Raw genomic sequence first — 14062 nt, 5'->3', positions numbered from 1 at the left:
GAGAGGAGAACTGCTGGTAATTGAAACTAGCAGTCTCTCTGGGTTAACTACGTCAGTGCAGAAAGGAGCGTGCATACAGGCAATCTACGAGTGAGATCCTACAGGGAAACCTCCAATGCAATCCCCTGTTGATCCAGTGAGACTAACCCCTTTCCTTTGTGGACTCCTGGAAAGTCTTATGATACATGTTGCAGATATTCAAAAATGCCTGCAATCCAAGAGAGATGGTGCTCGTGGTCATGGACGGGGTCAGCAGAATAACAACCTTGCATGGGATGAGCTTGCACAAGAAATAGTTGAATACAGGTGTCTCATGGAGCTGGACCATAAAGTCACCCACAGAAAGGCTACCAGACCATCCATGACAAGTCCGTCAACACTTCACAGCCCAAATGAGGTGAAGGGTCAAAGGAAAGACCCAGATATGACAAGGAATGAAGTGACCTACAACATCAAGCTCAGGAACTGGGAGTCTCCCAGTTCTGGTTACATGGTGCTTCTAAGGATGCCCTCTGTAAATTAGTTCAATCTTTAACTGCAGTAAAGGAAAATAAAGGAAATAAGGGAAAAGAGAAAACTGGTGTCTTTTCACAATCTCAGAAAAAGACTGTCTCGAAGTGACCGTTTACCCTATGCACCAAGACAGGACTTGATTGATTTGATGGAATCCCCGGCAAAAGACTTGTATCCCTGGGGAGGGCAGTGAGCCATCCTACCCGGCAGATACCACCGACGTATTGGCTCTCTGGAAAATACCCTTGGCAGCAGCAGCAAACTCAGGGATCAATGGGGCAGTAGCAGACTTGGAAAAATGCATTGAATCAACACTCATCGTATTTTACCCTCATTTTAAATAATTCTGCCGGTTGCATTTTCAACCAAGCATTTCCCATCTTTTGTCTTGCCAAAACCCCCAAATGAACAACACGTGGGCACGAACTACACGTGGATGGAAGGATTAGCCTGTGTTGAACTTGAATGTAATATTGTCTCTAATTTTAGCTGTAACATGGTTTCTAATGTGTATGATTATCTGGAACCCTAAATTTTGAAAATGACATACAGATTTGTGTTATTATCTCTCACCTTGACAACACAATTCCCCTTGATTTATAATCAAGAGAACGCAGAATGGCCGTGGGCCCCAGCTTATGTAAATATACTGGAAGTGTTGGGATACCAACCAAAAGTAAGGCCAATCTGAATCTTGCTGTTAAATGGGAATTAAAGTCACCTGAGACCACCATGAATTTTCTGAAATGTTAGCACTCCAAACAATGTCTGGAGAAACTTGCAATTTGCTCATGGGGAAAACAGGGTGTAGAGCTATTATTTGATTTCCTGGTTGTAGAACACAAATTGGGGAATTTGTGTACGATGGGGTGGCCATAAACAGAAGAATATATACTTCTAAATGTACCTGTGCCTAACCTAAATGTCTGCAGTAGCACTGCACAACATCACTTTTCACATGGAAGAATGGACCATCACAAATTATAGTAAGAATCAACATATCCCATTTCTAAAAGGAACTAAAGGCGACATCATTTCATTAGGATGCAACCTCCAACAGCTCAGCCACCTATTGAATTGTCTGCTTGTACCCTTAACAACGGCCCCTACTTAATCCATAACGTTTCTGTGATCCAACCAGCATGTGCACCATTCCCGAAGACCTCTGATGCAGGATGGTAGGCATGACTGCACACGCAAACTCCGCACACACACCCCCCCCCCCCCCCGAAGTGAACAAAAAGGGATGTGACTGGTATTTTGGGAACAGGATTGGGAGTTCTAAATAGCATAGACTCAGAAGTATTAATGAGCGAACTGGTTGCAGTAACCAGTGATTTGAACAAATTGAACCATCCTGTACGAATTTCCCTTTTGGCTTTAGCAAATAATGGCTTTTATCAGACATATTGCCTTAATGGGAGGGAATTGATCAAAAGGACCACCAACTGATGGTAGATGCATTTGGAGAAATCCAAAGTAATGTTTCTTTGGCTCTTAGTTGTATCCAAGCTCAATTGTGGACACAGTCGAGGATGGCTGCAATCATAAGGGACGGTGAAGAGGGCACCTTGTCCACTGAAATTCAAAAGGTAATTTGGGATAATGCAATTGAATTTGAAAAGGAATTCCAGTTCTGGTGGTATTTGTTCAGTCTCATCAGCAACACAGCCACAGCCTTTGTTCTGACCATATGCAATACCTCAGTATATACCATATACCCAGTCATTGCGTTAGGATTGAACCTCAGTGGAACTGTACTCTATCCACTGGAGCACAGAGCATGGGCCCAACAAAATGGGAATAAATGTCAAACTGTTGATGTTAACACATGCATTGTGCGAAAACAACAAGGATTCACTTGTGGAAGTAATACCATCAAAGCCCAAGATATTTGTCTTGATACAGAGCAAAACATTTGTCATTTTGAAATGCATCTGATGAATATCCTGAAATGGTGCTTGTATATATTGGGAAAGGGTGTGTTTGCATGAGGTCTTCTTGTAGTGTTCTTTTCATAAATGATATAGTGATGGATATTAATGATTATTCGAATCTTTGTATTTGTAACTTTACTAGCATTGTTGGCAATTATTTAGCTCCTGTTGCTATTGATACTAACTCTTTTACTTTTTGTCTTGGTGATATATGTGAAAATCTGGAGCATGATGAAACAATTATCCTATGTACTATCTCTACTGAACAGGCATGCATTTGACACTCCCAATGTATATGCTCTTGATACTCCATGTAATATTAACCCCTAAATGCCCTCATGTGAAGCTTGAGTGACAATAGTCATGGGGTGGATTATGTGGGAAAATCACCTTGAGGGGGGAATTAGAGAAAAAACGGGTCCTAACAGAAGTATAGTGTTACAGAAAGATTTTTTAGAGTAAAATAGAGCTATCACCTTCAGGATGGTTGGCATGCATGGAATCCACATCAACCACAGTTCCCTAAACCACACAACCTGCTATCCTAGAGGAGCAGTGGAGGGTGGAGGGGGAGTGGAGGGGGAGTGGAGGGGGAGTGGAGGGGGAGTGGAGGGGGAGTGGAGGGGGAGTGGAGGGGGAGTGGAGGGGGAGTGGAGGGGGAGTGGAGGGGGAGTGGAGGGGGAGTGGAGGGGGAGTGGAGGCACCACAGCCAGGCTCTGCTGTGCTCCCTGAAGAACTGAGAACCTGATGGTACCATACAGCTGATAAGCTGCATAATGGCTGCCAAACGGAAAATATATGAGGTGGTGTCCATTGCTGGGCCAACAACTGTGGTAAAGACCAAGCAGGAGCTTCATTATCTGCAAGAGAAGGTCGGAAATGTGGCCCCGTTCAGCACTTCAAGGTAGATGAGCTCAACAAGAACGTAAATAAAGAGCCTTCTGATGAGGACGTGCTAACTGCTTAAAGAAAACAAACTGCTGAAGAGATAAAATTCAAGGATGCTAGGGTAAAATAATTGTGGTAGTGGGAGATCGTGACCTCCAACTCAAATGCCCCCCTTCCCTGAAAAGAGTGAATCCCCCACTTGGGGAGCATGCGCAGTAAATTTAAAATGAACTGTATCTTTAAATGAAAGCAAGAGAACTTTGCACCAATCATAATAAAGGAATGTATGACTAGAGTCACTCAGGCTCCACCTGAGAGTAAAGAGAACATAAGAAGTGAATGAATGAGAGGAGAAGGGGGAAGACACCACCAAGACGGACTCCTGGGACCGGCCGATGGGCTGAGCCTTGCTTCTCCCCCCTTGGGACCCCTTGAGTGAGACTGAAACCAAGTGCTTCTTCCAGAGACTTAGAAATATCTCTACAGAGTTACTTTTTAATATTTGTAGCCAGGCTGTATTGTTTCTAACTCTTCCGTGCATTTTACACTTTATAACATTTTATTTGCATGTGCCTTTTTTGCAGACAGTCACTGTCACCGGCAATCAAAAGAACTTGTCTATCTGTTGCACAAATAAAACTGCACCGTTAAGCAGCTGGTCATTGCAGTTTCTCATTGAAGGCAACCAAACCTCAGAGTGTGGCTGTGCTAGCTCATGAGCACGACTGGGCTGGCAGTGCAGACTGCTATCAGTGCATCCAGACCTGTGGTAGTTTAATATACTTATTAAACGTGACTGGACTGATTGTGGTATTTTCCATCCCCTTTAATGCAACAATAACACAGGATCTCTGTAGACCTCAGGTCCATATTAGCTGCCTTGGAAGCTCTTGTGTTGTTAAACCTCAACTCACAGCCCTGATTTCTTCAACTTCCTCTGCAGAAAGTTCACCAAGTCGTTCCACCAGACCCCCTCCCTTTGACTGTTCTGCACCTTCAGTCTTCTGTTTCTTGTTTCTATCATTCTTTTTTTTATTCCCTGCAGCTTCTCATGCCTGCCACAAAACAGTCTGCTTTTTATTGATAGGAACACAATCAGGTACCAGCTCTCCTGTATCACCTTCCTATGTACCTGTGCAGCATGGCTCGCTCAGATGAGTTTTGTGTGTGCTGTAGTTTGCTTTCTGTTATGTGGAGCAGGGATGCACTGGGAGAAAGACCTTGGAAAAAACACTCCGTGCTCATATCTTGTTTCTTGTTGTTGCTGCTTTTCTATTCATTGTGGGTTGCTGGGTTTTTTAAAGAAATTCACTGTCCTAACATGTTGCACATCACAGATATACTAAGTAGTATCACCCAAACCCTCTTTTCTTTAAGAAATAGACATGCACGATTTGGCATTTCAGTTCCACAATGCAACAAAATTAAGACTCATATTATAAGACTAAATGAAACGAACATGCACACAAAGCCTATGTCCGTAGTGTGCCTCCAGCCTAAACTCACCAACAGTGATGTCTGTACAGCCCTGGAGAGCCAGGGCCAGCCAATGGGAAACATTAGACATAGGGACTTAAGAGAAATTTAGCACATCTGCTTATACAGTTCCTAGCGCTCATTTCCTCTTAAGGCATTACCTAAAACATGTATAACTTCTGTACTTCTGTCCAAGGCATTCAACAAGTATTTGGTTTTTAATAGTTTTTGGACAGAGAAGAGTCTCTAGGTCCTTCAGCCTAGGCAGAGAATTTCTATGAGACCCCCACAGCTTCTGGTTACATTAGCATTCAAGTACCCCTGTTTGATTAAATATTCTACAAATTTATGGCTCAGCCTGAGCAAAATTTATCTGTATAAATATTATAAATCCCTATATAAATACTCAGGATGAAAATGGATTGACAGCAGTCTGTCAGTGGGGAATTATGCATACATTCAAGGCAATGTACAGGAATCTGCCTTTTTTCTTGAGGCGCTTGCATGCATTAACATATAGATGGAGAAATTATTCATTTTGCTGAACAAAGTCCCAAACTTGTATTAATCTGTACCCTATAGGTTCTTTTGCAAGAAAGGACATGAATATTGTGGCCATCACTCCAGCTACTTTCACACTCCTGGATGGACTAGCACTTCTGCAGATGATCAGAGGGGTTTCTTACCGAGCCACAGTAGCATTCCAGGCTTCCACCCAAGCAAACGGCTCTGGAGGACTGAAGCGCCTGTCTGCCAGGGGGGGTGCAGCGTACGGGATCCCCAGGAACTGGCTGATATTTCTCCACTCTGAGCCAATATGTATCACCTGGGATTTGCCCATCAGATCTCCATGGGATGGGATGTACACAGATGGGGTTAAATCTGATTCAGAAATGGGCAGGAATAAATCTATTGGGGGGGTACAGAGAAAAAATAATTTGCTTTTTCAAGTTAGTACCATTTTAGGAATTAAAATTAATCCCATTCCCCTTAATTTTAAACTGTGAAGTGTCTAATTCACTTTAAATGGAACAGAGATAATTTGTGTTATTCTCTCCCTATTAAATAATTCATGCTATGCTAGATGTTACCTACTGGATATGAACATTTAACTTTTCAAACCCCTACTCAAACATGTCTTCCACATCAGACATCCCATTAGAATACAAATCCAAGCATTTCTACAAAAAGAGATTTTCAGACTTCCCTCGCCCAGGTCTAAAAAGCACAGCGTTAAACCTTTAAACATTTATGGCAAGTCGGAGAGAGGAAAGATAACCACACAGCTCATTGGTCTGGGCTCTTACCAGGAAAGACTTGTACTTCCCTTTCCAGTAGCTGTTGCATTATGTGATTCAGAAGAGCTTCAACAGAAGGCAATGAGCATAACCCATTTCCAAACTCCCTGCAGTCCTGTGCAGGTACTGCTGTTCTTGGAGTGGGAAACACCAGTGCAAGTGCTCACCAAGTCAGTCACGTAACACGCCAGAGAAGGGAATGCGAGTGCAGGGTACCAGAGAGCCTTCATCACCCTTGCTCACCTCACACTCTGTTGTGAATACTGACATTTTTTTCCACAGAACTTATGCTAGTATCTACATTTTAGATCAAACATAATTGCTATCTGAATTTATTTTTTGCTTGCAGAAAATTATGAAATATTAAGGGGTAATAGTTTGATCCAATTATTTTTTATTTTTTTTTAATGTAAGGATTATCTGAATCATTGGCTATCTATGCAAAGAACAGGCTTTTCAATAATACCTTTTTCAATAATACAAAACCAGAACAAAGTGATACCTCATACTACTTCTTTCCTAAACCAGTGTATTTGATAGTCAGGAACCAAATTTTAAGTCATGTGACTAAACCCAAATCTGTACAGAAATAGGCAAACACTTTAGTCTAGCTTTTATGACTCAGTTAGTGATTCTGCCTCACTTGACATCCATAAACCCCTTTTTTTCTCATTGAGTTTGAACCTAGGAGGTTCTCATTGATTTGTCAATTCTTCACAGAAATTTCAGTGAAAAGAAAATAAAATATTACTTCCTTTCCCACTTATTGTTACCTGGTTTATAATTTCTTCAAGTAAAAGAAATAACTAGTATTACATGAAAAAAAAGCATTGTTTTTTTAAAATCAAGGGGAAAAAACCCCACAAAACCTACAGTTACAAATAAGTACACAGCCAAACAATAGAATTTTTACCTGTCTACACAACTTCTATTTCTCTTAAATAATTTTCACTTGTTTAAAATACTAGTTCATCTTGGTTTAGGGGTTTTGGTTTGGTTGATTTTGTTCATTTGTTTGTTTTCTCCAGAGATGCTCCTTAAGACTTTCAAGTGACAGTGGGATTTCAGCACTCTCTGTGTTATTCTCAGAGTTTAAAAGGAAAAACATACAGAAACATCTGCAGACGAACAGGAAGGACATGGACTTTCATTACTAGTTTTTGTTTGGTTTTACCATTCTGCATTTCTGAAAAAATCTTTCATAGACTAGACTTTCTTTATTATACCTACTTCAACATTAGATGCCAATACTGATTTCCTACATTTTTATAAAAAGTATTTGTGGATATTTTCCCATCTCATTTGGCTGTAACTCCAGTGAAACAGCAATGGACAATTGTCTAGAAGATATCCATGTTGCTTTAAAGTCTAGTGAGGATTTCACAAGAATTGTGCCCAGGACAGCACAGTTGAGTTCCTTCTTCCACAGCCTTAGCTTGCTCTTACCTTGTCTCCTATAAATATATGTAGCTGGCTCTTTCAATAAAACCCGGCAGCTGTGCCCTTGCAGGCCATGCGTGCATATCTGTGTATCAGGGTAGAAAAGGCATCTTACTGCTGAAGGCAGGATTTCCAGTGTAACCACTGTACATGACTGGTTCTTTGAACAAGCTGTGAGGTGAAACATGAAGAAAAAGAGCAGGTAAAAATGTATTCTTAAAGTGGTTTTATGGCATTGTTGTAAGATACTTCAAAGAAAAAGTTTACAACAGGTCAAGCAACAAGGATATGAAGTAGGTCTAAAGCAGAATAATGGGACATAAATGTCTTCAGATTCCTAAAACATTCTCCAAAATAGCCAAAGGACAAAAGGCTATATTTGCTTTAAAATGGAGCAACACGGCAAGAGAACTGGTATCACAGGTTTTTAGGAGAAGGAAAACATCTTTTAATAAAGCACTGAGGACATCAGCTGAATTGAAACAGCCCCCAGGGAGCCCCACGGAAAGGTTTCAGAATAAGAAAAGCAATCCTCTCGCTCATCCCAGTTTGTACTCAGAGCTGGATATCCAACACTTTCACTTTAGAAGAGCTCCTTCAAACAGTCACAGCAAAAGGAAAAAGCCGTAAGTTACACTGCTCACCTTCATGAGATGAGGACCATCTACTGCAAAAAGGAGGACCACTCCACGGACCATCTTCTGCAGTAGGTGGGAACTTTTCCTGATTTCTACTACTCTGTGGCACTGAGAATTTGCCAGTCATGTGAAGTTAAAGAACTCTTTGCTGTCTAGTCAGGGTATTGATTAAGGCAGTTTCCTTTGTTGTTACTACAGCCCAACTCCTGCTTTATCCCAGCTCTCGATTAACCTGCCCTCACGCACCACAGCTACAGGTAATGGTAGATGGCTCTACTATCTGCCTCACTCAATGAGCTTCCCTTAAATATTCTTTAGAAAATAATTACATCATCCTTTTAATTATCCACTAAAATATTTTCCAAGTTGTACAATGCCTGGAGAAGCAAGAGATCTCTGATCCAGGAGGTGTCAAATTTACACCATCACTGTAAGGAATTCTATATCCATTGTATCTTCCAAAAATAAACTATTTCAGGTCCCTTCTCCCAAATTCAGGAACCCTGGGGTAGTCTTTAAAAATAAGTAAAAACAGTGTATCTATGTCAGAAGGGGGTGCAGCGGGGGCGTGGGGGAAGAGCTGTTCATGTATTTTTTAGGCTCACAAGCCAGTATTTTCTTTAAAGCTATGACTAATCATTTCTTACCGGATAGACAAAAGTTTTTGGCAGTAGAAAAGTCATTGGCTATATCTCTACTAATTTGCGCAACTTCAAAGTCTGAGATGGATGAATCCATGAAAACAGAGGACATGTTTAAGGGTTGCCATGTATCCAAATACTCTGTAAAATGAATCATAAAAAAAAAAATTGAACTAGACGAATCAGTAAAAATGTCAGAGGAAAATAATGTAGAAGTAAAAGCATTGGGGCGTTCCCAAATGAAAGACTTTCACTCTCCTTTGCATCAACTGGGAATAGATGAAATATAATATTCAAAGGCTTCTGATTGACTAGAGGGTCCAGTCCCATTTTGAGGTCAGTGCAACTAGGCTTACAAAGGTATTCAGTTAATAAAGAAGTAAATCTGGAGCAGCTCCATCCAGGTTTGGATGTAAATCCAACTGATTTAAATAAAAGGTTTCTGAACAGGCCTAATTACATTAAAGGACATGGGGCGTAATGCTCGCACAGAAGTTCCTGAACAGGTACAACCCCTAACTCCTTGGGAAGCAAGTGGGGATCCTGCATGTGACTGAGCACTCCCAGAACCTTCCGCAGACATCCACACCTATATTTAAAACAAGAGCTGGTTTCCTAATGTAGGCTTCACCTCAGTCACCTGCAAGGGACGTGTCAACATCTGAGTTAATTACACCAGACTCCCTGTGCTGTCAGGAGGAACAGGCAGCTTTACCGTACAGTATCTTCATCCTGGTTTAGATGTCTGCTTTAGGGTGAGAAGTTACAGATATACAAACAGGTATATTCACATACATACAGGTATATTCACATACATACATGTAGACATGCATGCACATGTGTGAGCATATATGCATACATACATACTGACTCTGGTATTCATCGAGAATTATTCTTCTGCTTCAGTGGATTTAAAACAAAAGCCATAATCATTCTTTTCTCATGCACAAACAGACAAAAATATCTACAGGCCCTCAATTTTGCATACAGAAGTCAAAAAAGGCAGCTTGGAAAAGAATGGGCCTTTAATTATTTTAGTTCTTTTCAACAGTTCAAAATGTTTTAAAAGCAAAAGAGCCTGCTGTGGCCACCGAGTCCTAAAGAGGAGGTTAGCGCTACCCTCTCCATGTAATTGCAGGGTAAGGACAGAGCTGAGTCAGCTGTTGCCTTGCTATTCCTGGTGAGCAGATCTTGCCCTGTTACTTGAGTTCATTTACCACAGATGCGAAAGCTGTGACTGTTCATTTCACTAAAAATGTCTTTTAGTCTTCTCAGAAATGGATGACTTGCAAAGATGGCCAAAGTTTCCTTTCTTCCCCTCCTCACAGAAAGACGGCTATGACCATATCACTAAACATCAAATCTGAAGCTGAGGTCTGGGTGTCATACAATCAGGGCTGTGGCATGCCCTCCCTGCAACTTGGTAATCCTGGTGTTGACATACTTCTTATGTTAATGAGTTAATGAGAACCCAAAACAGACTACAGGCTAGGCTGGTTGCATCATTCCTTGAGCAAATAGGCAAGGAATAGAAATGACTAAATTAGCTTTCAAAATTATTTTACTCAAAATAATTCATGACAACACACAGCAACTGCTACAACCCAGAGCTCTATGTTGATGCTAAAAGTCTTTGAGAAGGTAAATCCTTCTCAAGGAACTGTAAACCTCAAGCATGAGTTATCTCCCAGAGGAAAAACTGAAAAAACCCTGATGTGCTACCACCATTGCCAAGGCTGTTGTCTTACTGCTAGCTTCTTCGCTAGCTTCACCCTTGCTGAAGAAAATGGCTGATGGAATGAAGATGATCCAACCTAGATCATTGTATGGAGTGCAGTAAACAGCCCAGTCCTAGTCCACACCTGTGAGCTAGAGGCAAGAAGGCTGCACTGGGTCCAACGAGTCCATTTCAACCACCTCAAGATCATTTTATTCCTGTTACATTTGGCAGCAACTCTTCCAAGAGACAGAGGCTGAAAGTCTCCAGCTAAGTAGAAATGAAGTTTAATTTGGTATTGCACTGCTATATGTTAAAGACTGCAAGCTTACTTGATATCACAAAGTCACCATCAGCACTATATTCAACGGGAGCAATGACCCTGCAACCACAGCTTGACTTGTGCAACAGGCCCTTACGCACTGACTATTCAGTTATTTTAGAGGAACACAGTGGGTTTAGTCATGTGGAAATTACTACATTTCATATTGTCAATGCTCTCTCTATTTTAAAACTATCTAATATGACCTGTTGCATGATCTGTGTTAGAAAATTTCAGCCTCTACATCCAGGGTGACAGTTTGTGGCATTTATTTAGAAAGATATTTAAAAATAGAAATCAGCTCCTTAAGTGATGGAGAATTAACCATTACATCCTGTCCAGAAATTATCTGCCCCTACTATTAGATCCCTGAAGTCTTACTTTTACAGGTTACATCTTGACAGTTCATGTTTTCAATTACTCCTTAATTTATTTTTTTTCTGAAAATGTGAACAAGATTATTTTTTTTTTAATCAATATGACTTAAGCTTTGTTTTTACGTAACAGCCATGTTGCCATCTTGCACTATTTACAGTACTGGTAACAGGTCCTACTACTGGAACAAGTAATCTTTCTAGGTTCAAACACATTTTCAAATTACTAGCTGGTTCTTTCAAATAAGAGCTTTGTCTGGACTCCATTGTAAGTCAACAAGTCTGGGTACATCAGTGGTTTTGGAAGCTATTTCACCAGACTGACTCTCTTCCCATAGCTTCCCTGACTCATCGAGTGACCTCGGGCAAGTCTCATAATCCCCATATGCCTCCGTTTGCCCCCAGGTCAAGCATTCAGAAGCATTCTTGCTAAGCTAAATTCTACTCTCTCAGGAAAGAAATTCAAAACAATTCCACAAAAGCAAAATAAATTCCTCAGATTTACACTTCTGATACTTGAATTTCACCTCCTGTATCTATTTCCCCGAGGTTTACCAGCTTACTGTGATTAAAATCTTTTGAAGGTGCTCAAATTAAGCTTGTGAGTGCACACTGCCATTATTAGCTATGTGTAATGTGTTCTACATTTGATCACAAGCTAAACTTCCTACTTCTATATTAAAATATTTTTATTTTATCCCTTTATGGGGGATAGAGTCAAGTTAATAACATTCATTTTAAATACATATGAGACACAATGGGAACTCTGCATCCCATGCTGGGCACAGAAGAGCCTAGAAGATGTGAACATCCATAGGTCATACATTCATACCCAAAACACACTTTATTTTGCTTATTCTTTGCCCCAAATCAGAGGTCACAGAAGTGACCCTTGCAACCTTCTGCTACCCATATAGGGTTGTTTTCAGGGTTGGTTTGGGGGCTATGGGCTTTTTAAAAATTCTTAATCTAGGATGAAACATTCATAATCTCAGATTAGCTTTATATACTGAGACTTCCAGTGTTTTCCTTTTCTGACCTTCTGCCCAGCTGATCCCAGGTGCAGACAAATGCAGAAACACTCATGCTTATTTAAATGACAGAGCAAAGCCCTTTAACCCAGAGCTGCCCATGGAACCACTGTGGGCACTACCAGCCAGCAGTGAGCTGCAGAAGGGATTCTGGCTATTACTCATTTCCTTCTTCCCTTCCCCTGACAGCGGATCCAGCAACATTTGCAGCCATGCACACCCACTGCATTACCTGGGCAAAACAGAACTTTCCACGGCTGATCTAAACTTGCCTCATCTGCGAACCGCTCTCACAAGGCTCACAGTTACAAACTGACATTGCTTTACTGAAAATATACAGTGTACCTGATGGGCTGGAAAACATTTCTGGTTTATATATAGGTTTAGCTCTGACCTTCCAAACCACACTTTGGCAAATGCTTTGACTGGACAATTACAGCACTCTGAATCCAGCCAGCCCTGTAACTTTTATTGCAAAATTATAGATGTCCCATACAGAGAGCCCCTCTCTTCCAGATGTTCTTGTTTGGGTAGGCAAGGTTTAAGACTGGATTTGCAAAAGTGTTCATGCTGGCCTTACACTGTTCCCACTCAGGTCATAAGATCACAAGACTGGAATACATTTCCTGGAGGCACAGAGTTCAGCCTCCCACTTTCACAGGCAATGACATTATAGAATTCTTTTCATAAAGTCAACAATAGTTTCATCACTGACTTCAATGGAAGCAAAGAAGGGTCAGATCTGAGTTTGCTGGAAAACCTGACATTTGATATAAGGAAACAGAGATACAGAAGTCAATAAAATAACTGGTTAAATTTAAAAGAAAACTCATAAAGTTGAGGAGATACATAGATCAGACAAGGTTAACATGAGATTAAGAAGGCACATAAATCAGATCTCTGGGTTCAGTATGTCCAATTTATGCTTGAAAGACAAGTTCTGATCTTATTTCTGAAATTTGTGAGCCATATTTAATAGCCCTGACTCAAGCCAAAATCATGCTTACAGATTGAACTTAGTGCTCCATATTCCTAGCGTTCAGTTTTTTCCAATCTAGACTGCTAACCTGTCTGTATACCATCAACCTCCAAAGTCAACAAAACATCAGCTCAGAGTGGACCTGCAGAAAATGCACTCTTTCTTAAATATAGTTGCCTCTCATTTTTGTCCATCCGCTGAGATGCGAATAATTCAAAATGAGTCATTTTCTTAAAATGGCTGCATAAGATCTATAATCACACCTCAGACAAACATGCCCCAAACTAACAAATGTGTTATTTAGGGCCTTTTGCACTGAGAAATCCTGCTATGTTCATGGTAAATGCAAGTTCTCTGCGTCCTTCCTTAGTGCCAAATATAGTAAATAGTATAACAATAGAATACTAAAAAGGCACTGGGTATTTATCCAGGTTTAAAATAAGCCATTTTGAAAAGGTTAAATTCCTCATATTTACAAACAGAATAAAAATAGAATTTAAGACCAAAGATAAAGTAATTCTACATCAGAGGTCCAATCTGCTATATGGGGGCATGGTAGATCCATTCCCAAGGATGGATTTAAAAAGGCTGTCTTTGTTTCACACCAAAGACCTCTCTGACATATCCTCAGCATTGTAGGAAAACAGAAAGACGAATGATACTATTAATCACCTAAGTCAGCTACATCGGCACCTGTAGTACCATCAGCATCTCTGCTGAGAATAGAAATACCCTACGTGCTGAGTTAGCCCGACAGAAAATTTATTCCTGCATTGGAAAATCCCATAGCCACTGCTCAGCCCTGCAT

General features: G+C 40.7%; 1 protein-coding gene across 1 annotated transcript in view; it reads right to left on the bottom strand.

Annotated features, from left to right (window-relative positions):
• Window positions 1–14062, bottom strand: part of TG (thyroglobulin) — a 161095-nt gene that overhangs the window by 77299 nt on the left and 69734 nt on the right. The window contains exons 36-38 of the mRNA XM_056330821.1: window positions 8838–8972; window positions 7559–7723; window positions 5501–5723 (exon numbers count right to left, since the gene is read on the bottom strand). Coding sequence (XP_056186796.1) covers window positions 5501–5723; window positions 7559–7723; window positions 8838–8972 — 523 coding nt within the window. The remainder of the gene's footprint in view (window positions 1–5500; window positions 5724–7558; window positions 7724–8837; window positions 8973–14062) is intronic.

This window comes from Falco biarmicus, chromosome 3 (genome assembly GCF_023638135.1).
Source record: "Falco biarmicus isolate bFalBia1 chromosome 3, bFalBia1.pri, whole genome shotgun sequence".
Lineage (NCBI taxonomy): Eukaryota > Metazoa > Chordata > Aves > Falconiformes > Falconidae > Falco > Falco biarmicus.
This window is presented reverse-complemented; position numbering and strand designations above follow the sequence as displayed.